The following is a 26,101-nucleotide window of genomic DNA, read 5'->3' as shown; positions in this document are numbered from 1 at the left end:
GTATTATGGGTTCAAGCTCTTTCCTACAGTGTTTGGGGGAAGAAGGTGGGGGATGGGGAGAATGATATGCTCCAGAGCAGCTTGTGATTTATCTAAATGGAGCATCACATTTCAAAATTTTTCTTTTGCCATCCACATTAATTTCCTTTGTCTGTTGGTATAGATAATTACAAATGTAAAATTTTTATTTTTGTAAAATTTTAACCCTAACACTTTCCCATGTTTGTCCTAGTATGGTACATTTTCATTCATTTTTACAGATCAGCATGTGTTAAGAGTATGGTCTGATTCAACACCATCACGGACTCCTGGCCTGGTGTCACCGCGTCCTCATTCTCCTGAAGGGAGAAGACGTGCACCTACTGCAGGACAACTTGCACCTGTAAAAGTTAGTGAATTTCAATGGTTATATTTTATGGAACTGAATAACACACTAATAGCTACTCAGTAATATTACACTGTGACATGCTGACATACAGACTGGAACTTGAACAAGAAATTGGCCTCGTGCAGGATCATTCTGAGTCTCAAGAGCACAGTTGAGGGACATTTCTAATGATTATATAAGGGTGGCAATGAAATTCATTACACTAGTAGTGCAACACTGGCTGACCACTATTTTGGCTTGATATTTGAGGGTTAGTGTTAAACAGCTCAATTCTGTCACAGAACACAGGATAATAGACTGAAGCACCAAAGAAACTGATATAAGCAAGTGTATTCAAATACAGAGATATGTAAACAGGTAAAATCCAACACTGCAGTCGCCAATGCCTGTATAGGACAACAAGTGTCTGGTGCAGTTGTTAGATCGGTTACTGCTGCTACAATGGCAGCTTATCAAGATTTAAGTGAATTTGAACTTGGTGTTAATAGTCAGCACACCAGCGATGGGACACAGCATCTCCAAGGTAGCAATGAAGTGAGATTTTCCCGTACGACCATTTCACGAGTGTACCGTGAATATCAGGAATCCATTGAAATGTCAAATCTCCAACATCCCTGCGGCCAGAAAAATATCCTTCAAGAACAAGACCAGTGACGACTGAAGAGAATTTTGCAATGTGACAGAGGAGTGCACCCTTCCACAAATTGCTGCAGATTTCAGTGCTTTGCCATCAACAAGTGTCATTGTGTGCACAAGTCAACGAAACATCTACATCTACGTGATTACTCTACTGTTCACAATAAAGTGCCTGGTAGAGGGTCCAATGAACCACCTTCAAGCTGTCTCTCAACCGTTCCACTCTCGAACGGCTCGAGGGAAGAACGAGCACTTAAATTTTTCTGTACGAGCACAGATTTCTCTTATTTTATCATGATGAACATTTCTCCCTAGGTAGGTGGGTGCCAACAGAATGTTTTCGTAATTGGGGGAGAAAACTGGTGGTCCAAATTTCATGAGAAGATCCCGTTACAACGAAAAATGCCTTTGTTTTAATGATTGCCAATCCAATTCACGCATCATGTCTGTGGCACTGTCTCCCCTATTTCGCAATAATAAAAAACAAGCTGCCTGTCTTTGAACTTTCTCAATGTCACCCGTCAGTCCCACCTGATGCGGATCCCACACCACACAGCAATACTCTAGAATAGGGTGGACAAGTGTGGTGTAAGCAGTCTGTTTAGTAGACCTGTTGCACCTTCTAAGTGTTCTGCCAATGAATCGCAGTCTTTGGTTTGCTCTACCCACAACATCATCTATGTGATCGTTCCAATTTAGATTATTTGTAATTGTAATCCCTAAGTATTTAGTTGAATTTACAGCCTTCAGATTTGTATGACTTATCGTGTAGTCAAAATTTAGCAGACTTCTTTTAGTTCTCGTGTGAATAACTACACACTTTTCTTTATTCAGGGTCAATTGCCACTTTTTGCACTATACAGATATCTTATCTAAATTGTTTTGCAATTCGTTTTGGTCATCTGATGACTTCACAAGATGGTAATGGCAGCATCATCTGCAAACAATCTAGGAGGGCTACTCAAACAATGTATGTCCCAAAACCCTACTGCAAATACACTCCTGGAAATGGAAAAAAGAACACATTGACACCGGTGTGTCAGACCCACCATACTTGCTCCGGACACTGCGAGAGGGCTGTACAAGCAATGATCACACGCACGGCACAGCGGACACACCAGGAACCGCGGTGTTGGCCGTCGAATGGCGCTAGCTGCGCAGCATTTGTGCACCGCCGCCGTCAGTGTCAGCCAGTTTGCCGTGGCATACGGAGCTCCATCGCAGCCTTTAACACTGGTAGCATGCCGCGACAGCGTGGACGTGAACCGTATGTGCAGTTGACGGACTTTGAGCGAGGGCGTATAGTGGGCATGCGAGAGGCCGGGTGGACATACCGCCGAATTGCTCAACACGTGGGGCGTGAGGTCTCCACAGTACATCGATGTTGTCGCCAGTGGTCGGCGGAAGGTGCACGTGCCCGTCGACATGGGACCGGACCGCAGCGACGCACGGGTGCACACCAAGACCGTAGGATCCTACGCAGTGCCGTAGGGGACCGCACCGCCACTTCCCAGCAAATTAGGGACACTGTTGCTCCTGGGGTATCGGTGAGGACCATTCGCAACCGTCTCCATGAAGCTGGGCTACGGTCCCGCACACCGTTAGGCCGTCTTCCGCTCACGCCCCAACATCGTGCAGCCCGCCTCCAGTGGTGTCGCGACAGGCGTGAATGGAGTGACGAATGGAGACGTGTCGTCTTCAGCGATGAGAGTCGCTTCTGCCTTGGTGCCAATGATGGTCGTATGCGTGTTTGACGCCGTGCAGGTGAGCGCCACAATCAGGACTGCATACGACCGAGGCACACAGGGCCATCACCCGGCATCATGGTGTGGGGAGCGGTCTCCTACACTGGCCGTACACCACTGGTGATTGTCGAGGGGACACTGAATAGTGCACGGTACATCGAAATCGTCATCGAACCCATCGTTCTACCATTCCTAGACCGGCAAGGGAACTTGCTGTTCCAACAGGACAATGCACGTCCGCATGTATCCCGTGCCACCCAACGTGCTCTAGAAGGTGTAAGTCAACTACCCTGGCCAGCAAGATCTCCGGATCTGTCCCCCATTGAGCATGTTTGGGACTGGATGAAGCGGCGTCTCACGCGGGCTGCACGTCCAGCACGAACGCTGGTCCAACTGAGGCGCCAGGTCCAGCACGAACGCTGGTCCAACTGAGGCGCCAGGCATGGCAAGCCGTTCCACAGGACTACATCCAGCATCTCTACGATCGTCTCCATGGGAGAATAGCAGCCTGCATTGCTGCGAAAGGTGGATATACACTGTACTAGTGCCGACATTGTGCATGCTCTGTTGCCTGTGTCTATGTGCCTGTGGTTCTGTCAGTGTGATCATGTGATGTATCTGACCCCAGGAATGTGTCAATAAAGTTTCCCCTTCCTGGGACAAAGAATTCACGGTGTTCTTATTTCAATTTCCAGGAGTGCAGATGTTAGTGATATGTGTCTGTAATTCAGCGGATTGCTCCTACTTCCCTTTTTGGGTATTGGTGTGATTTGAGCAATTTTCCAGTCTTTAGATATGGATATTTCTGTGAGCGAGCGATTGTATATAATTGCTAAATATGGAGCTATTGTATCAGCATGCTCTGAGAGGAACCTGACTGGTATACAATCTGGACCAGAGGCCTTGGCTTTATTAAGTGATTTAAGCTGCTTTGCTACACCGAGGATATCTACTTCTGTGTTTCTGACCTTGGCAGTTGTTCTTGATTAGAATTCCGGAATATTTACTTCATCTTCTTTGGTGAAGGAGTTTTGGAAAACCCTGTTTAATAACTCTGTTTTAGTGGCACTGTCATGTTTAATAACTCTGCTTTAGTGGCACTGTCATCAGTAACTTAACAGTTGTTATCGTGCAGTGAAGGCATTGATTGTGTCTTGCCACTGGTGTGCTTTATGTGCGACCAGAATCTCTTTGGGTTTTCTACCAGATTTCATGACAGTGTTTGATTGTGGAAATTATTATAAGAATCTCACATTGAAGTACGCACTATCTTTTGAACTTCTGCAAAACTTTGCCAATCTTGGGGATTTTGTGTTCTTTTAAATTTGGCATGCTTTTTTCGTCACTTCTGCAACAGCAATCTGAACTGTTTTGTGTACCATGGGGGAACAGTACCATCACTTATTAATTTATGTGGTATATATCTCTCAATTGCCATCGATACTATCTTTTTGAAATCATTCCACATCTTTTCTGTGCTTACGTGATCAGAACGGAAGGAGTGAAGACTGTCTCTTAAAAAGGCATTAAGAGCATTTTTATCAACTTTCTTAAATAGATGTACTTTGCGTTTCTTCTTTATGGTTGTGGGTGTTACAGTATTCAGCCTAGCAGCAACTGTCTTGTGGTCGCTAATCCCTGTATCCATCATGATACTCCCTATTTGTCCAGTATTACTTGTTGCTAAGAGGTTAAGTATGCTTTAGCAACCATTTACGCTTTGAGTGGTCTCATGAACTAATTGTTCAAAATAATTTTCTGATAAAGCATTCAGTACAGTTTCGGATGACATTATATGCTTGCCGCCGGCTTTAAATGTATAATTTTTCCAGCTTATCAAGGGTAGATTGAAGTCACCACCGACTATAATTGTATGATTTGGGTACCTATTTTAAATGAGACTCAAGTTTTCTTTGAACTGTTCAGCAACTATATCTTCAGAGTCCGGGGGGGGGGGGGTTGGTTAAACAATCTAATTAATCGTTTAGTCCGATTGTGAAGTATAACCTCTACCCATACTATTTCGCAAGAACTATCTACTTCTGTTTCACAGCAAGGTAAACTACTTCTGACAGCAATAAATAGTCCACCACCAATTGTATTTACTCTATCCTTTCTAAACACTATTAGTTCGCTTGAAAAAATTTCGGCCGAACTTATGTCCGGCTTTAGCCAGCTTTCCATACCTATGACTATCTGAGCTTCATCGATAAGGGCTTTTGGAGCCGAAGGGCCACTCATATACTCTTCATGACTGCAACACTAAGCTGTACGCCTTGCATGGGCCCTTCAACACCAACATTGGAAACATGTTCCTTGATCAGATGAGTCTCATTTCAAATTGTATCAAGCGGATGGATGTTTATGGGTATGGAGATAACCTCATGAATCCATGGACCCTGTATGTCACCAGGGGACTGTTCAAGCTGGTGGAGTCTCTGTAATGGTGTGGGGTGTGTGCAGTTGGAGTTATATGGGACCCCTGACATGCCAAGATATGACTCTGGACAGTGTGACACCCCACGTGTCCAGAATTGCTACAGAGTGGCTCCAGGAACACTCTTCTGAGTTTAAGCAGTTCCTCTGGCCACCAAACTCCCCAGACACAAACATTATTGAGCATATCTGGGGTGCCTTGCAACATGCTGTTCAGAAGAGATCTCCACCCCCTTGTACTCTTACGGATCTATGGATAGCACAACATGGTTCATGGTGTCAGAAAAAATATGGAATCGAACTAGAGTTCTCCTACAAAACTGCAGAGTATTAATTTCAAACTTTTCTGGCCAATCATAACTGTGCTACTCATGCTTGACAATGCTACTGGTGAAACTGACAAGGCACTTGGCATAGAAACTGCGCAGGAAATGACTATTCACAAAGTAGAGGAAGAATTTCAGTGCAGTCTACGTATGCCGATATGTTTTGTTTTCTAGTCACCATACTGCAGAGTGCGGACACTATACTTTGACAGATGACCGTGAGCATAAACAAAGAGGTGGAGGGGTGTGGGGAAACGAGCCCCACCTCCTTCTGGCAGGACAGCAGCCTACATCTATGTTCTGTTTTCACCTGTCGAAAATGAACTGACACAGGGCTGCTAATCCTTTCTGGTATTGTGAGGGTCCCAAACGAAATTTGTGATAGACCAGGATTAGTCTTCTCACTCATTTCAGAGTAAAAGAAGAAAACAATAGGCAAAGGAATGGCTACAACGCATTTGCTTGATGAGGTTGACATAGCGTTGTAAAAAAGTATTTGAGCAGTATGTGATGCAAGCTTAGTTCAAAACACCTGCCACATTAAAAGTTTCTCCATTATATCAACTTTTGGACTTAAGCTAGCTGACAAACATACACCTCGCTTTGTTTTAAGATGCAAGGTTCCATGGCTGAGAATTGCATTGCATTATGGAGTGTGTATCTTAAGGGTCATTTACACAGTCAATAATAATGTCAAACAGTCTGTATATTGACCATCTGAGTGACATATTGCCAATATTACAAGGTATGAATCCTGCGTCGAAGAAATGGTTCATCTTTTGAAGCAATCCACGAATCGATCCAATTTGTGACCTCTTCATGAGATCGGAAGTGTTGCTCAGCCAGGCCATGCACCATTGATCTAAACAGGTGATAGTCAGAGGGAGCAATGTCTGGAGAATACGGCGAGTGGGGTAGGACTTCCCATTTTAATATTTCCAAGTACGTTTTGACCTCATTTGCAGTGTGGGGTCAAGCATTGTCATGCTGCAAAATCACTTTATCGTGCCTCTCGCTGTATTTCAGCCGTTTGTCTTTTAATGCGTTTGATAACGAGCACCTGTAATTGTTTCACTTGGTTTTTAACACCTCATAGTACACGACGCCGAGCTGATCCCACCAAATGCAGAGCAGGATCTTGAATATTCGGTTTGGCCGTCGACGTGGAAGCTTGGCCAGGATATCCCCATGATTTTTTGCATGTAGGGTTATCGTAATGAATCCATTTTTTTGTCCCGGGTCACAATGCGATGCAGAAATCCCTTCCGTTAAATTCATATCTTGAGGGGGGTAAAACCTAGTTTCCCAAAGCGACTAGCATTCAGCGCACGTTAGTCTATCACGTTATTCATATGACTTTGAAATGCATTCCTGTCAGTTTTTGAACATTTTTGAACACGTTCTAAGTTGATTTCTGAATGAATGGTAAGTTGATTTGTGAATGTGTGCATAGTGTATATGATGTCTCCGTCAGGAGAGTCCTCGTCGCATGTAGAAACAAACTTTCCTACAGACAAAAGGGGCTATACATGCTGAGCGGAGTAAGGCCGAACGGATGAATGCCAACCACTGTCTGATTGTGCGGTTGATTAGGTTTGCGAATGATGAGCGTTGTTATAATTACTAGTGACATCCATAGATTCAGACTACAGGAGTGGAAATAAATACATAACAGGTAAAAAAGATTACGTATTACCTTCTCTGTGTATCCAAGAAAATGAAATGTTGACAGAAAATTTTTGGCCAGATCGCCGTACTAGTAAGGGCCAGATGTACAATCCCCGGCTAGCAGCCGCATTAAGTTCTATTCTGGAAGAAGTGTGGAAAACGCATTGGCTTTGACATTGGCAGGAATAGTTACAGAATTAGTGATAACAAGACTGTTTGTTAGAAAGAGGAAGGAGAAGAAATGGGTATATCACCCAAATTATGGAACAATATGATGATTCCAAGTTTTATACAAACTTTCGTACTACTACTTTTCGTTTTCATACTTGCAAAACTGGAGCATATGAATGATGTGTGAAACTATTTCCGAACGTAAAGCTTTTTGCTTGTAATAGGTCTAATAGGCGTTTGATATTGGTACACTGTGAATTTTATTCTGTCGTTACAAAAAAGACCGTTTGTGCCAAAACAGTTTCGTTTATTTGATGTGTGTTACAATTGTTGCAGTATTAAAAAGGCCTAGTTTGTTTTATCAAGCAGACAGTGACAAAATAGATGTAATCAGATCCGGAAACCACATCAATCTTGGGTCCTATTTGTATGAACAGCTTTTTCAGCATTAGACAACGACATTTCGACTTTTCATGTAGCAAAGCATTTGACGAACTTTGAGGTAATAGATTCTTTTGCAGAAAGGAAAGCACGCCATGTAAAGCTGTAGCAAGATTAGAGAGAAAAAATTCTAGGAGTTAAGGATTGAAGAAATGTGTGTTGTCCTGCTTGTCTGGGTTTATGTATCCTATATTTAATTTTATGTCACACAAAGCAGCAAGTTGTTAACTGATAGGGGATAAAGAGTGGAAGAGGCACCTCAGGAACATTTTAATTTCCACTGTCTTGAATATGGTTTGATGGCAACCATTAAAAAATCTACGCGTTTCAATTCCACAGAGCGAAGTAGAGTGACGTGTGATAGAAGAATGCTGTGTGAGGTGGTGAGGCACAGCACTTTGGCACACTTACGACCAAATAACACGTGCTACATTTCTCGAACACACGTTTTATCCATCAAACTCTTCAGAAAGACGTGCGCTACAAAATGAACATATTATTTTTTTTTTTTTTTTTTTTTTTTTTTTTTTTTTTTTTTTTTTTTTTTTTTTTGCGTCCTATCTCAAACGCTTGAGTGAGTGGTGGGGTACTGCCCCGGTTCGGAAATATAGTAGATCCGGGGCTTATACACAGAGCAGTCAGAGTTACACTTGGGAAGTAAGTAGTCTCCACGTGACCCATGTTTACATTTAGTGATTTTGCTGTTTCCTCTTCATTTACTGCTCTCGTGTCAAATGAAAACAAAACAGATTTCTGTGGCCGGGAGCTATCAGGTGAATTAAAATACATTCACATAATAATGGAAGGCTAAAATGTGTTATTAGTTGCAGATTTTATTTTATTTCCACCTTTATGACAGTCAAGCATTAATTGCCTTGCAGAACAATGAAGTCATTTTTGTCGGTTTGCTAAAGAAGTTTTCTTTTATTAAACTTTTCCGCTGAGGCAGACAATATATTTGAAACGAAGTGTTTAATTCCACACACTGTTCGCTGCATTTCAGGTCACGTTTTCAGCTTCTAGCCATAATAAAGAACCAAACATGAGATAACACAGTAGGCCTACTGGTACTCCAAGAAAATTTGCATCCCGAAAACCACATTGAAAACTTAATAACAGGTTGTGGCCTACTTCACTGGGAATCTGGACATACAAATGTGCACCTATTAGTATGGGTCACGAAATTCCGATGCTGTTGGAGTGTCCTCTGATGTCTTGTTTCTTTTATGACATAATGTAAGATCTTGTAATGTTTTACACGTATGGACATATGGGCTCCCTATGACATCGTAGCTGCGCAAGCGCAGTGACGCCTGTTATCTGGCGCTCTCTGGCAACTGTAGAAACGAACCTATTTCTAACAGGTCACGGGAAAATATTCCGAATGGTAGTTTGAAAAGCGTTACCATCAAAGTACCATTCTGGCAGTTATACCGGAACTATGTGCGAGAATGTACGATGGATTTCTTAAATCACAGAGCGTTTCACTGTCATTTAAAAATCACCTCTTTGATGACGAGCCATTTAGATGAATTTTGAGCCCAGAAGATCAGAAATTTATGCTGTTATTAAAAATTTTACTGGCAGATTTGTGTGATATATCTTAAATTATAATACACGCATAAAAGACCAACATTATATGTGAAAGCTTAGCTTCTCTTGCACTGTATTAATCTTATAGACCAATATTACATGTGAAATCTTTGCGTTTCATGTAGCAACACTATGTATATTAATTTAAACCATTAACTTTTTCTGTTTGTGTGTTCGCACTACTTAACAGTGATATTGCTATTGGCTGACTACATCACGTGTCCCAGGCTCTGAATAACTCCTGTCATCGGCTGGCGTGATCACGTGACATGAGCTATGACTGGTTTACGAAAGCGCATCGCAATCTCGATTTCAATGATTCAGAATGTATCATGTGGTGTTTGGTGGAATTGCAATGTATACTTTCGTAATACAAAAATACACAGCGTACATGTTGCTGCACATCAAAGATATTTCCAAAATGTCTCTTTTTCCCTAAGGTTTGTTTTCTAAAGTTCCGGGAAATTCTACGCCTGTGTATAAAACCATAACCATTCAAAGGTTTGATAAGATTTGCAGTTCTGAGGGAAAATATACATGGAAAAAGTATGATTTCACCCGGGAGAAAGTGTATTTTTAACCGCGAAATCCGGGAATTTTTTTTCCTTGTCCACGTATACACCCTGATTGCATAGCAGTATGGAAAAACACTCTCATTTTGGGGAACATATTTCATGTATCTGCTGTAACTAGTAAGAGGTCTGCAAAATGCATGTCAGTTTCACCAAGTTATCTGAAATTGCCTGAATGTATCTTTGCAGGCAGATATAACTGCTTTACAGATTTCCATAGAATTTTACTGTCTAGGTTGGTATTACAGAACTGAACTTGGAGCATTTGGATGACCCACTTGTTGCCAGAAACATCAAAGTTACTCCTAATCTCTTGTTGGCTGTGATTGTCTTTCTCATTAATTTATTTTGCTTCTCTGTTTTATCCTTTATAAACATTAATAACTTTTTGTGTGATACAGATTTCATTGGAAAATAATTTATTAAATCTTTCAGGTTTGTGGTTCTGATTCCAGTCATCTTAACTTAGTAAAACCACAATCCCAGCAGACAATTTTTGTCTATATTATTGATGGTACGAGGTCACTTTATTACTTTGAAAGTTGACAAACTTCTATTGTCAATAAATATTGACATTGTGCAGGCCCTTTTTACAGACCATTCTCCTTCTCACCAGTGGTGTGACACTGATACATGCATTCATGCCCTTTGTATTTTACAAACACATTCTTACACACATTATCTTTCCAAATTGGGCTTCACCAGGCGATGTGCAGTACTGGTAATTGAAAATTAGATCAATTATCAATATTTATATGCAGAAAATAAAGCTATCTCGATAAATTAGTTCATTTGGATACAATTTACTTTGATATAGCACTTAGTGGGTAATTTCATATTTTCACATTTGAAGCATAATCTGCAGCTGTATTCACATTTATCGCAAAATGTGAATTTTTTCCGGCCCATAAGTATCTTGTTCTACTCAAGCCGTACAAAAACCACATGCCATGGGTATTTGTGCATAGCACAGTCATCAGAGTACATCACCTAAAGTATTAAGTGCACAGAATGATAGTGGTTGCATGAACTATAGCATTAGTATAATATTGAAACACCACATTTAACCAGTAACAATGATACAACAAACCTTGTGATACATAGCTACGAAACACACTTAAACACAGCTGTTTATGGTAATGACGTGCAGATGTGTGCATAAGAAAACTGTAACTATCATTCAGAGAGTGTAAATACGAAGTATATTACAGTACTATTGATACACCATTTCAAAGCACATCTTGTGTCTTGTACTAACAGTTACAGGGAAGATAGGAGGATATATCATATTAATATATTTAGCACCAATACCAAAAACTTCTTTCAAAGTAGTCAGGATGTAATTCATAAAAAGGACATGAAAATTTGTGCATAATATATTCATTACAGTTTTAGTAAGTGACACATACAGTGCCGCGTGTTGCAATTAATAACTTGGAACATAATATTGAAGTGTAAATGAACTTCTACACATGTCTCCAGTGTGAAACGGTGCAGTGTGTTTATGAATACATTAAAAACACGAGGTGCATCAGAAATTAAGTGGGGTTAAAATTATATTTTTGTGGTCATTAATAACAGTACGCTAGTACAGAAAGCAGATGAGATAACTTTTTAACGTTAGAACAAGGGTAAAAGTACAAAGGGCGCTCAAAAAGTTTTGCACAGTTGTCTCTAATTTATTTCTTTTTTGCAGGAGGAGAATGAAATATTTTGTGAACATACTTGGGTCATTTAGCTATACATTGAGCCTACTCAATGTAGCCTCCATCAGCTGTGACGCATCTGGCACAATGTTCTTTCCATGATGTAAATGCACTTTGGTAAAAATCTGGGGATTGACTTTTACACCATCGCTTGATACAGGAAATAAGGTCTTTCTCACTATCAAATGTTTTCCCTCACAGGTGGATCTTCAGACCACCAAAGAGATAAAAATCAGATGGAGCCATGTCCAGACTGTAGGGAGAATGAGGAAATATTTTCCAATCCATTTTCATGATTTTCTCCTGCATCATAAGGCTGTATGGGGCTTGGCATTGTCATGGTGTAGTCTGATGAGGTGTGACCCTGAAGCTGTGGTCTGTGGGTCTTGATGGTACATCACAGCTTGTCCAATGACAAACAGTAATGGTCCCGGTTAATTGTGGAGCCAGATTCCAAAAAGTCAATGAAAATGACACCACACTTACCCCAGAAGAATGAGCCCATCACCTTTCGGCCTGCTGTTCTTGAAAGTCTTGGTTTCTTCTTCTGAGGGGAACCCGGATGACGCCACTCCATGGATTAGGTTTTGCTCTCAGGTTCGGACAAAAACAACCATGTTTCATCCTGGGTAACAACACCGTCAAAACACTGTTTCCACTTTTCAGTAACGGTCTTCATGAGACCCTCGCACACTTTCTTCCTCATTGTTTTCATTTCTCTTGTCAGTAACCTAGGCACCCAATGTGCACAGATTTTTCTGTACCCTAGTGACTGTACCAGTGATACCACACTACCCAATGACAAACGAGTCATTTCAGCACTCTGTCGTGTCGTACACGTCTGTCATTTTGGATGATTTGATCAATGGTCTCCTTATTCATATCACTCACTGCCTCCGATGGTCTACTGCATCATGGATTGTCCAGTAGAGAGAAATCGCCTTCTTTAAACCTCTGCAACCACCACTGGATTCTGCTGCAATCCACTGTGTCCTCCCCATAAACAAGGAGCAACTGCCTGTGAATCGATGTAGCAGAGTCATTGCCGGTCTTGAAGAGGAACTCCATCACCATCTGTTGTCACAACCTGACATCTACTTCACGGTCCATTGTGGCTCACCTGTAAATAAAAGAAAATACTTTTATATACCAACTTGTAGCTAAATGTTCCAAGTATGTTCACAAAAAATTTCATTTCCCTCTTGCAAAAAATAAAACAATTAGAGACGACTGTGCAGAACGTTTTGAACACCCTTTGTATAATGCCAAGAGGTCACTATGGAAGTAAATACTAATAGGATACTTCTCCCTTCCTTCATGTAACTGTTCATAGAAGATATTATGAAAAGGATAGTTGCTACTCACCACATAACAGAGATGCTGAATCGCATGTAAGCACAACAAAAAAACTGTCAGAAAGTAAGCTTTCAGCCACAACAAGGCCTTCATTGGAAACAGACAACACACACACACACACACACACACACACACACACACACACAAATGCAACTCGCACACACATGACCACTGTCTCTGGCTGCTGAGGCCAAACTCAGCCTCAGCAGCCGGAGACTGTGGTCGTGTGTGTGTGTGTGTGTGTGTGTGTGTGTGTGTGTGTTTTTTGTTTATTTCTGATTAAGATCTTGTTAGCCAAAAGCTTATGTTCTGACAGTCTTTTTGTTGTGCCTATCTACGATTGAGAATGGTGAGCAGCAACTGTCCTTTTCATAATAGTGTCATATTCTGTCCTGAATTTTCCATTGTTTGTTAATAGAAAATACAAGATGTACTTTGAAATTGTATATTTGTGGTACTGCAAGAGTCTTTGTATTTACACTCTGTGCTTGACAGTTGCAGTTTTCCGATGAACCTTGTACCCATGATTCAGTAACATAGGCAGCTACATGTAGGTGTGTCTAGTTGCTATGCATCACAAGATTTGACTTCTTGTTGTCACTGGCTAGAAGTGGCATTTTACAGTGTGTTAATGCCATACTTCTGACAACCACTATCATTCTGTATACTTTACATTTTAGATCATGGTGACCGTACTATATGTGTTTATGCATGTCACACATTTTTTTAATGATGTGAGATTGATGCAACTACAACTCTCACGGGTAATCACTATGTTTATGTAAACACTACATCCAGTGTACTTGAATGCCTTTTATGTTATAACATTCTTTTTATTATGGTGTGTTATGGTATTAGATGTACTTGAAAATTCACCTTACCCAAAACTAGAAGGTCTATGTAAAGCACAATAAATGGACTGATATCTTTCCTGATTTCTCAAATATGTCACAGCTTGAAAACAGAGAAGATTTTATAGGATTTTGCTTGCTCAGAAAACGAGCAAGCTGGTGCAATGGTTAGGACACTAGGCTCACATCCAGGAGAATGATCATTTAAATCCCTGTCCAGCCATCCAGATTTAGGTTTTCCGTGATTTCCCTAAATCACTCCAAATGCCAGGATGGTGCCTTCAAAAAAGGCACAGCTGATTTTCTTCCCCATTCTTTTGTGATCTGCTTTGTCTGTAATGATCACACTGTCGATGGGAATCTGAACTCCTATCTTCCTTCCGTGCCATAAAGTTGAAGGCCATTAGTCTTTTGTGTTATGTACAACTTTGAAAATAGAAGGTACATTTATTTTGCAGAAATGCAAAAGTAGTCCTGATATTCACAGAGAGACATTATATGTGCACTATTAGGATATTTGCTGTAATAACTTTTACTGCAAACATGTTTTGCAAAATTCTGTTCTGAATATTTTTGTAAGAGTTATGGCCCCTGCTCTATATGCCCAATCAAGCACAGTAGTTGTGTTGTACAGGATATTTTACATAAATCTCATTTACAATGAACATAAGAAACTACTGTTGGAGACGAAGGGGAGTAATGAGTTGTCTACATGACATAAAACAATGGAGACAGCAAGGAGCTGTATATAACACAAAGATTTGTCATTAGAAACTAAACACTGTATTTAAGGTATGAGAATATTATTTGGAAAGAACAGTCATCAAATTCCAATCGAATTCCATCCCCCATCCCTGTTCAGTCTGAGATAGTACTCCATATCCAGTGGCCAGGAAATTGAAAAATTCATATTTACAAGTGAAAGCAAATGTAGATGAAAATTATATCTCAAAATGCTGTTTCATAGTAAATTCTGTGCATATGAACTATTTTTTCAGAGGTAGTTCAAAATACCTTTATTGTGAGTGTACAAATATTGAAAAAGAAACCAATTTGTGTGAACTAGTATTGCACAACATTTAGTGAGGCCCAGTTTGACAAAAGATGGCGAAAGATTACAAAATAAAGAGCACATGTATGCATGAACACGGTTACTTGTCAGTGTGGTCATAAGTTACACTCTGGTGCCACATCAACTCTATATAAGATACATCCTGCTTACAGCTACATAGGACTCGACCGTAGGACCTATCCCTGGATCAGAATAACAAAGTGATTGTCAACTGCATGTGGAAAATGGTGACGACTGCCACTCAATGCTACCCCCATGCCAAAATAGCCATGGCAGCAACAGTTGTACAACTCAGAACTGAAGTCCATCCAATGTTTTCTGTTAATCCTTCTGCTGCTGCTGCTGCTGGGTCCGAGCACCCAGCCTGCTGACCAGCTAAGGGGGAAAAGGTATTGCGCGTCTCGCCAGCAGACTGCTGATCGCCCTACGACCACTGCAGGCTTCATCCGTGTCATTTGTCAGCTTGCACCTTTTGTCTTATCCTCCTTATCCCATTGTCTGTTACCAGAAACAAGAGAGATACCAGTAAACAAAGTATTATTACTACTTTCCGTGGTTTCTTCTTCATTCAAGCCCTCATCTGGTGCACTACCCAATTTGTTTTCATTTGCATTACAATTATGTACAGGATTTTCTACATTTTCTTTGAGCTCTTCAGTTTCTTTGTGGATGTCTCCTCTAATTGGTTCTTCACTTTCATTACATAAAAATTCGCTCTTAGATTGAGATGAGTGTACATCATCATCTTTCATGTCATTTTTGTTTGGTGCTTTTTGAATAGTTCATGCCAATGTAGAAGGTTTAACAAATTTCAGCACTGGGCTGACCAACTACAGGTCTTCCAACCCCCCCCCCCCCCCTCCACTTGTGTTCCACTTGAAAAATATTGTTTCTTGTTTGTTTATGTATTTTAAACTATGTTTCTGCAAAATAAATAATTTTATCAAAAAAAGTTATTTATTTTAGTCAAAAGATCAACTGTTTATAGATAAAAATGAAATAATTATAAAATCTTTTAATTCCTTAAGCATAAACAGTATTTACTTATCAGCACTTAATGACAGTTTGCAAAACAGAGGAAATCTAATTTAGTATGCATGCAACCTCTATTTCAGAGTGAAAGCACAGAATGTTTTGTAGCATTAAAATATTTTTTTGCAATGTTTCGTGCATACAACAGTGGAAAACATTTTATACAGACTTCCCTTGCAATGCTAATTAACATTCGTACTAGTGAAGATGTGATGTGTCTTCATCTTCTAAATGTTGCCCCAGTTCTCATGTTTTTGTTGCTCCTGCTACTGCTGCTGAATGGGTACTTCTATCCCTCTACCCATCAGAATCAATTTTCCATTATATTTTAGTTATAAGCTCCTTGAGAAATACTTTTCCTTCTTTCTTTTTACCAGTGTTCATTTTACAACTGACATAAATACACAGACAGTTAAAAATTAGATCACAGCAAGCGGCCACATGTTTGTTTTGTACCCAACACAATACTTCTTGCACAGATGTTCACACGTTTCCAATCTTCCCTTAGTGGATTTGTAGGAAGACTTTTTTTTTTTTTAGGGCACTTATGTCTTCATGTATGTTCTCATCACTTTGCTTTGTTTATTTAAGAACTAAACAGTCAGATTTCCTCAAAATGTGAAACACTATAAACACTTATCCTGTAAAACAAAGCAAACCTGAACTCAACATCTCTGTATTTATTGGGCAGGCTCTCAGCAGGAATTTCACATTTATTTTTTGTGTAATATCCCAGTAGAGTCAGCGTAAAATTGATCAAGGTTCTAGCGAGTGGAACTCTGGTATGCCAGCTATCAATGGTTATGTTTCTCCCTGAGATATTTACAGTATAACCCTGCTTTTACGTTCCTGGAATTAATGTTTTCTCACCATTTACACCATTTTTTATCAGTCCCGTCAAATTTCCTATGCTCACAATGTTAATTTCCACCCAATTTTGTCTCAACATATTTATAATTTTCCTGCGATTTACGCATAATGAAAAATGTTAGTGGAGAAAAAATGATGCTGGCATGATGTTGACCATCCGGTAGTGTTTACAAATATTACGTGGTTAAGTTTCTTGACACCAGGGGACTCTGCTCAGCAGATTTGAAACAGTTAAACATGTAAAAGTTGGAACAATTCATGCTGTATCTCCTGCCACTGCCAAGCTCTACTTGGCATGATAGCCAGTGGGAGTACCTAGGTTTGTTCAAATGAAGATATCATGACCAATAACAACCATTTCCAAACTGTCTCTATTGTGCAAATGCAGTTTTGTGATTGTTCTGATCATTGTGACACCTTGGTCAAACCATATTTAGTGTGTTGCGGTGTACGGCCACCACTTGGAACGCTAGTTGACACCGTCATTCACTTTGAGTTGCTCAAATGTTTTTAGTGTAAACACAGCGCTGGTTACGTATTTTATTCATGCAGAGAAAAACGTGTTTCTAGAATTTATTCTTGTGGTCAAATGCAGTATTTACGTAAGTATTTTTTGTGATGTTACACAAACAAACAATGTGAGTGATAGTGTGTGTTTGGGGGGGGGGGGGGGGGGGGGGTCTACATAACTTATGAGGCACAGTACCTGATACCTGACGACTACAGTGCAAGAGACACAGATTCTCACATATTCAAACACCATACAAAATACTTTCATTCATATTTGCACTTGACAACGAGAAAAAGTTCTCTAAACGCATAGTGCTAAGCATGAAAAAATACGTAACTAGTGATGTATTTCATTATTGTGTGCCAGGGGGTATCCTGTACGTAACTTTTACAGCTTAAAACGTTATTCCCATGTTTTACATTTTCTCGCATTTTACACCATTTTTTTTTTTTTTTTTGAAGTCCTTTGAAAAGTGTAAAAGTGGGGTTTCTCTATATTACAAGTAACAAGGAGTTAAGAAAATCTGGAAGGCGACTAGACTACCTGAACCAACCATCAGACTGATTTCTTGATGCACCCTGAATGTGTGCAATTATAAATTTTTATGTTCTACTGTAAGAACTACCTTCTATTCCAGATTCCTTTAGCACTGCTTTCGAAATGGAATGTGTTACTCATCAATCATCAGATATTCTGTAGGAGAATTTGCTTTCACGTATTTTTTTCTGTAAGTGTCACATTAACTTTTTTTTTTTAGACCTTATCGTGTTCAGCCTTGGAGTAACACCTCACAGATTCATCATCTTCACAATCTGCAAGAATTTTCAGGCATTTTGCATCCCATATGACTCAGAGAAGAAAAAATAGTCCACAAAAAATCTACATTCATATTTCAAACCCTGATTCAGAGTGGTAGCTGAGGCCCTGGCATAATCCATAACTTCCTTTGTCATTGTTGGAGCATGTGTGTAGTGTTTAGCATGCCGCCATCCAAGTTCATGATATGTGTGGAATGCCACTCCACAGTTTCTTTATTTGTGTCCACTAACCCCTTTGTGTTCTCTGCCATTTTGTTCAACTTACTTACGTCACTTGCATCTGGCATCCCAAAGATAGCGTTTAATATTCTACCTCCAGCATTTGGCCACCCCTTTTGCTCTCCCGGATTCATGCAGAATGACTCCTGTCACCTCCTCAATCAGCTCCTTTAGTTGCCCGTATGCCCAAGCAAATTCCTGTGCTTCTTTGAGACTTCTCAGCCTCCCACTACTAACAGCTAATTGTTGTATCCCAGTAAACACTTCCTCCACCCTCCTAATTTCATTTTGCGACTCCCACATGTTAAACATCAAACCTAATAACCACCTATGGCTGGATAACACCACATTTGGCTCCCTGGAAAACACAACTCCTTCAACCAGGTGACAATCCTACAGCATCCTCACTCCACCTCTGGCAAAGGGTACAGTGCCAAAACTAGCATTCTTCTTCTTTGGCCCTTCTCCTACACGTCAACCTGAGGACAAGGACTAATATCACGTCTCTGAACAGTATGTGTCGATACACTTATGATTAAACCTACCCCAACACAAACATAGAACTTTACCCAAAACAAAGTTAATATCCTATAGTACACACAACAGAAAAATATTCAGAAATCACAAAAATCACACCTCATATCAATTAATTTTTTGGCCGTAATGCTTAGTGAGCCTGAGGTTTCTGGATTGCTTTGACCTGTTGCACATCCTTCCACTTCTTCTTTTTCTTCTCTCTGCTCACTTTTACCAATACGTCTTGCGGAATTGCGTCTGGTGCATCCCTTGATTGGTCATAGACACCCAATGCAAAATTGTTGTCCTCGTCAGCAGCTGTAGCTTCCCATTTACCAGTTGCATGGTTTCAATTACTTGGTACAGACCCTGGTATCATGTTACAAACTTCTTCACCTTTTCCATCAAGGTATATGGGTTTCATGTCATCATCCATTGACCCACTTCATACTAAGGTAATTTCCCCACCTCTTATACCACCTCTTCCTGCTTCTCCAACAACTAGTGTTTGCTCATTGGACCTTTCTCCATTCTTCCCTTACCTTTCTAGCAAGCTCCCATACTGTCTCTCCTTTCCTGCCACCATAGTGGTTAATCATATCGAATGGTGACAGCATCATCTCCCCGTACACCACCTCAAATGGTGACAACCCTGTACTAGTGTGTACTTCTGAGTTGCACACACTCACCAGAAAGTATACATACATATTTCGGTTTGAACGGTGTGAGTTCACATAATAACTAAGCGTCTTTCCCAATTGTTTGATGCACTCATTCCATTCTTCCATTAGCTTGCGGCTGAAGTTGCTGTACTTAATTTTTCCACTTTTAGTAACTGACACAACTCTTTCATCAGGTCTGACATGAAGTTCAACTCCTGGTCCATAATTATTGTCTCTGGCACCACGTACTCAATAACCACCTATTCACTAATGCTTGTGCGACAGTGACCAACTGTTGGCCCGGTATTGGCACCATTGTGATGTAACAAGGAAAATAGGCTATTATGGTCAGCACAAAAAAATTATCTGGTGGTGTTCAATTGAATGGGTCCAGCACATCCACCCCAGTAAAACTGAACAGTTCCGTTTCTTCTGGCAGCGTCTATAACAATATCTGCCTCTGACTCAAATCCTCTTGTTGTGCACAATCCACACAATTTGTGTTCTATCAGTTAACATAATCTATCCTTCCAATCCTCCAATAATTTTCTGCCACTTTCCTATTCATCGCCCAGCATCCCCCATGACCCGATACAATGTGATTGTGCATCTCATGTAACATTTCTAGCTTAAGCTTGTCGGTCACCACCACTCATGGTCCCAATTTCCTCTCTCTACGCAATAATCCGTTGTGCTTGCTAAACTGCTGTAGCTTGCCCTATTTTTCCACTCTTTGTCGGCTCTCTGCACTGCTTGCCATTCCCCATAGTCATGATCTACTGCCTGTATTATAGTTATTTTTCTGTTAAGTTCATCTGCATTTCCGTGTTTCTTTCTTGGTTTGTGGTTTACTTTATACTCAAATTCAATGGGTTTTAATGCTGACCTTGTTAATCTACTGGAAGGGTCCTTCAAACCAAGTAACTACATCAAAGCGGCTTGGTCTGTCACTACCTAGGACTTTCTTCATCCAGTACACCAGAAGTATGTCACTCTGTGTATTGAGTAAAACATTTCCTTCACTGTTATGGAATAGTGCTTCTCCACTGTGTTCAACTGTATTAATGCTTATGCAACAGGATGTTCTTGCCCATTGACTACCTGGCTCAGAATACACCGCAGAGCATGATTCGATGCATCACATGATAATATGAACTACTACTGAAAGTCTAGAAAAGTCCCTGACAAAAGCTGCTTGCCATTCTTCTGACCATACAAACTTAATCCCCCTCTTCAATAAGTGCATAAGGGCCCTGGCACTATCTGCAAACCCCTTCTTGAACTTTCTATAATAATTTGCGAGACCGAAAAAAGATTGCAATTCCTTGGTTTTTTGTGGAACCAGAAGGTCTTGCACCTTGTGTATTAACCTCACATCAACCCTCACACTGCCGTTACTAGTGATATGGACCACAAAGTTACCCTCTTCCAGTGCAAAGTGACATTTTTATGTGCTGAGTGTCATAATCGTTTGAACACTTCCCTCAGACATTATCTCTGCTCATCACTCGAAAAAATGATTGTATCATCAAGATCTACAAGGCATTGGCATGGTATGTCCCTTCAGTACTCTATCCAGCAACGATTCGAATGTTGCCATTCTTCAACCCAAAGTGCATCCTTATGTATTGATAGTGTCCCCAAGGTGCTGAAAACACCATTTTCAGTCTGTCTTCCAGAGTGACTTATAACTGATGTGATGTGCTCCTTAATTCCAGTGATGAGAAATATTGGCTTTGCTGTATATTATGTTGTCTCTGTGATATTTGGGATTGATTGGGCTTTTGTTGTAGTCCTACTATTCAGATGGTGATAATTGCAGCAAAACTGATATTTATGGGAGCCATACATAGGTTTCTTCAGCACGATCACAGTTCTTGCCCTTTGCCCCCCCCCCCCCCCCCCCAAAAAAGAAAAAAAGAAAAAAAGAATAATAATAATAATCCCAGATGCTAGTAAACGTTTCTATAACTCCTCAGCCATCTGTTGACTTATAAATTCCTCCAAAACTGTTTGCAGCAATTGTGAGGCTCTGTATGGGGTCTGATAACCGGTGCTTCGTTTCCTGTCAGAATCCTGTGTTGTGTTACTGGCGTAGCGTACAGTGACCATCACAGAAAAAACAAATCTTAAAAAGTGTAGCAGGTCCTCCATCTGTGTTCTGTGTCCTATATGTTTCCCTTCAAGTCTTAGATTGCTCGTGAAATACAGTTCTACAGCTTCCTGTGCCTCATCATTGCCAATACCACCTGAATGGCAGTCTTCATCATCCGGAATCACCATTCTAGCCAATGGTGTTCGCTTTTTTGGTGCTAAAATTATTCACATTGACAGGTGCTACCTTTCCTTTGTCCCTCGCTTGTACATGTACAACACTATATTTCACCAAACAACATACCGCATCCAATATTTCACTCCCCTGTAGTCGTTCTATTACACATAATATAACAACTGGTAATTCAGGCTCTAAATTCACCCCTAGTGGCTTCCCGGTGCCTTCTCTCACACAGTCAAGCGAATCAAGCCTTAATGTCATTGCTTGCAGTTTGAGTGGATTGTGTTGTCATTAGACATTCCTCACATCAGATCAATATTGACAACTCGTCAGAATGTCTTTTATGTTGAGGTCACTTATGGCACAATGTTGATGGAGAAAATCCAACCCTAGAATCGTGCTGTAGCCCTCACTCATATGAGACTCCACGTCTGCACATTGCTTAAACTTCGTTGCCTTGCACGAAAAACTTATCCCTACTGACAGCAATGGTCATATATCAGTGTCCCCTACTCCATGTAAATTATGGCATGGTGAGTTCCATTGCCTCCTTCCCACTGACACTCTTGAGGCCACTGACACATGTGCCCCTATGTCCAGCAGAACTTTATATTTCCTACCATCTGTCAACACCCTTTATGGCACTTTCTGCCTCTGCATTTGTTCTCATTGCATTTACTTTTACTGTAAATTCCTTTTGGTGGCCCTGGAGTTTCCTCCCAAGTTTAATGGACCATTCCTAAGTTTCATGGACCACATCTGTTACCACCCCTATATCCTTGTCAGTGACCTGCACCTCCCCTACTATCATTCATATAGAAATTGTTGGCCACTTGTATTAACTCCAGCTCTCCTTCATGGCTGGTAGCACTCTCTCTCTTCATATGTCCTTTTCATCCAAAATCGAAACACTTTGTAGTCGATGTAAGTACGTGTCTTTGATCCCTCACCTCTGTCGATATATCAGTTTCCTCTTAGTCCAGTGCTAACCTTACAGCGTCATGGAGGTATTTAGGTCTCCCCCCTCCCCCTAAATATTCTCACAGACATCTCTAGTGCCAAACCCCTCAGGAAAGCACCTGTTGCTTGCTGCTCAGCTTCCTGCAGCACCACTTTATTCACCTCTCCATTCTGTGCTAACTGAAAGGTGCGAACATTCATCTTCCTAATCCTGTCTGCGGAGTCCTCCATTGGCACATTATACCTACTGGATACAGTACCCAACTGCTCCCAAAAAAATTACACACTATTTTGGTTTCTGTACCAATGTTCCAACTCCTGTCTCAGTTGATCAAAAGTCTCTGCATTATGCAACACATCTGTGCACCTCACAAACAACTTTGCTTCTCCTGTCTTGCAATCTGTAGTAACTGCTTATCTGACCAATTCTCTAAGTTAGCTGATAATTTGAAACCTAGAAACGCTGCCCGACCACAGATGCCCTATCAGTAAAGGGCGAAACAAGGTTAGCAATAATCAGATCCACTCCTAATACCTGAGACCTCATCTGAGTTACCAAATCCACTAACAGTTGCAAAGCCTCATCAGTGGCAACACCTTGTGGCTCTGACTTTGCCTCGACCTTACTCATTTTCACAACTCAGAAAAACAAAGACGAATAAAAAAAACTAATACAGTAGGAAGTGCTTGGGTGGTCTTTTGCACCCTACTTGCAATCTCTACATTGAAGAAGCAATGATGGAAATAAAAGGAAGGTTCAAGAGTGTGATTAAAAGTCAGGGTAAAAGGATATCAGTGATAAGATTTAATGATGACTTTGCTCTCCTCAGTGGAGGTGAAGAATACGGATTGAGAGCAACTCGAAGAAAGACGAAAGTAATGAGAAGTGACAGAAATGAGAACAGCGAGAAACTTAATCAGAATTGGAATCGTGAATCAGATGAAGTTAAGGAATTCTACTACCCATACAGCAAAATACACACGATGGACAGAGGATAGATGACATAAAAAGCAGATTAGCCCTGGCAAAAAGGGTATTCCTGGACAAGAGAAATCTACTATATCTAACATAAGCCTTAATTTGGGGAAGAAATTTCTGATAAAATACGTTTGGAGCACAGCATTTTATGGTAGTGAAACATGGACTGCGGGAAAACTGGAACAGAAGATAATCAAAGCATTTGATGTGTTGTGCTACAGAAGAATGATGATAATTAGGTAGAATAATAAGGTAAGAAATGAGGAAGTTCTCGGCAGAATTGGCAAGGAAAGGAATATATGGGAATCACCGACTAGAAGGAGCTGTAAAGGGTAAAAACTACAGAGGAAGACAGGGGTAGGAATACATCCAACAGATAACTGAGGATGTAGGTTGCAAGTACAGCTCTGAAGTGGCAGGCTGCACACACACACACACACAGAGAGAACCGATAGTCATAGAGTACTCTTATCAGCCTACTTCATCTGTCTGATAGAGCCACCTGGACTCCTTACAGCGTCCAGCTGCATGCCCAAAACGATTACATGTGTAGTTATTTACTGCTACCAATGCAGCAGAAGGGGCACTGTGCCCAAGAAAATTACACTGAGTGCAAGACACAGGCACCACACACTCATCTCTAGAATTCCCCTTAAACTGTGATAAGACATGTCCTCTGGTCTTATAATTAAGTCTCCTTTAACTTTGATCCCATAACAATCACCATACAAGAGCAAAAGTAGTCTCACTCTCCCTAACAATGATAATGCGGACTGTGGCTTGGAAAATGTGCTGTGGCGGTGCCATCCCTTCACTGTTGATTGCTGCGACGTCTACTCTACTGACACCACTCTATAGCATGCTTGTCACACTGGGGGATAAGTGAATGGTGGTGACAGGCCGTGGGACCCAGGGCATACACTGTTAACAATTACAAAGAACTTTTTTGATCTTGATACATGGTTTAGCAAGGCAGGCACGTGTCTCTTCGTCGACCCTTCATTAAGGCGACAGTGAGAGTACAAAAAGAAGCTTACAAGAAAACTGGAAAAGGAAGGGCAGTGGCAGTTACTTTGGGGAATTAGGTCAGGGGAAAAATGATATTCATGCAATAAAATATATTTTTCTCTTAGCATTTCTGTTGTGTCTAAATGTCATAAGTCAATGCATTCTAAAAATGACATTATTTATTTTCAAACCCTTTCTAAATTTGTCGATATTCATACTTATCAGTCATCACAATACAAAACATTCATGTATATATTGTCTCGTAATGTGCAGAATTATTCTTTAGAGTAAACATTTTTTGTAACAATAATTGAATTTAGACAGGATTGTGAAACTGGAACAATGTTATACTTCCACAATATTGAATAAAGCTTTATTTTGAGTGTTAACAATAATCCACAATGCTGTCAACCCTTTAACTGCTGTGAGCAAGTTAACTCGTCATGCTCCGTCACTCCTCAGGTACACAGTCCTGCTTTTGCTGGATTGGTAGCAGTAAATAGCTATGCATGTAATCGTTTTGGGCACATGGCTGGACGCTGTAAGGAGTCCAGGTGGCTCATAATCAGACAGATGAAGTAGGTTGAAAAATACATGGTTACTCCTGCAGATGAGCCATTTCTGTATCTTGGTGAATAAAAAAGTTTTGATTGTTTATCATACAACATATGTGCCATTTGCTACAAACTGTAAAACAACACATTTGGATATCTTGAACTGCTTATGAAATATGATGATTGTTATGACCACATGATTCGCGATGCACAGGGATGGAACAGTAACTCGTGGATGAAATCAGATACTGTTCCGCCCTCAGTTTTAAATAAAATTTCAATATTTTATCTAAATTTCATACACTGCAGTGTATGAGCTAAAATAAACCATACGTAAAGTTTGCACAATACATTTTTAACTATTTTACTTAATTTGTTTGCACCATGGTAACTGCGATGAACAGCGAAAAGAAATTCAGTTCTTTATCAAGCAAAGATATTAGACTTAAAGATTCGTAAAAATCTTTTTTTTTTTTCACCTAATAGTTTTCTTAAAATCAGTATTTTGTAGCGGTGGCAACACTGTCTCTCAGCACAGGTCGCAGTATTTGGTGAGCAGTGCAGCCATAACAAGGCAACGCTCAGCACAGAATGCAGAGAGCACATCTGTAGCATCAAAAAGTTAAACTCTGTGTGCTCTATCTTATACCACCACCCCGTATGATTCTTCTCCACAAAGGTTTAAAAGGAAGGTGTTAAATAGGCAACTGTATTTATTGATAATGCAGGCTCTAGT

The 26,101-nt window shown here is 40.4% G+C and overlaps 1 protein-coding gene across 3 annotated transcripts in view; it reads left to right on the top strand.

Annotated features, from left to right (window-relative positions):
• The window catches only part of LOC126457991 (axin), a 288,275-nt gene that overhangs the window by 212,756 nt on the left and 49,418 nt on the right, over positions 1–26,101 (top strand). For all 3 annotated transcript variants that reach the window (XM_050094759.1, XM_050094758.1, XM_050094757.1), the window contains one exon: positions 261–388. In XM_050094759.1, the coding sequence (XP_049950716.1) occupies positions 261–388 (128 nt within the window). The remainder of the gene's footprint in view (positions 1–260; positions 389–26,101) is intronic.

The sequence above is a fragment of the Schistocerca serialis genome, chromosome 2, assembly GCF_023864345.2.
Source record: "Schistocerca serialis cubense isolate TAMUIC-IGC-003099 chromosome 2, iqSchSeri2.2, whole genome shotgun sequence".
NCBI lineage: Eukaryota > Metazoa > Arthropoda > Insecta > Orthoptera > Acrididae > Schistocerca > Schistocerca serialis.
This window is presented reverse-complemented; position numbering and strand designations above follow the sequence as displayed.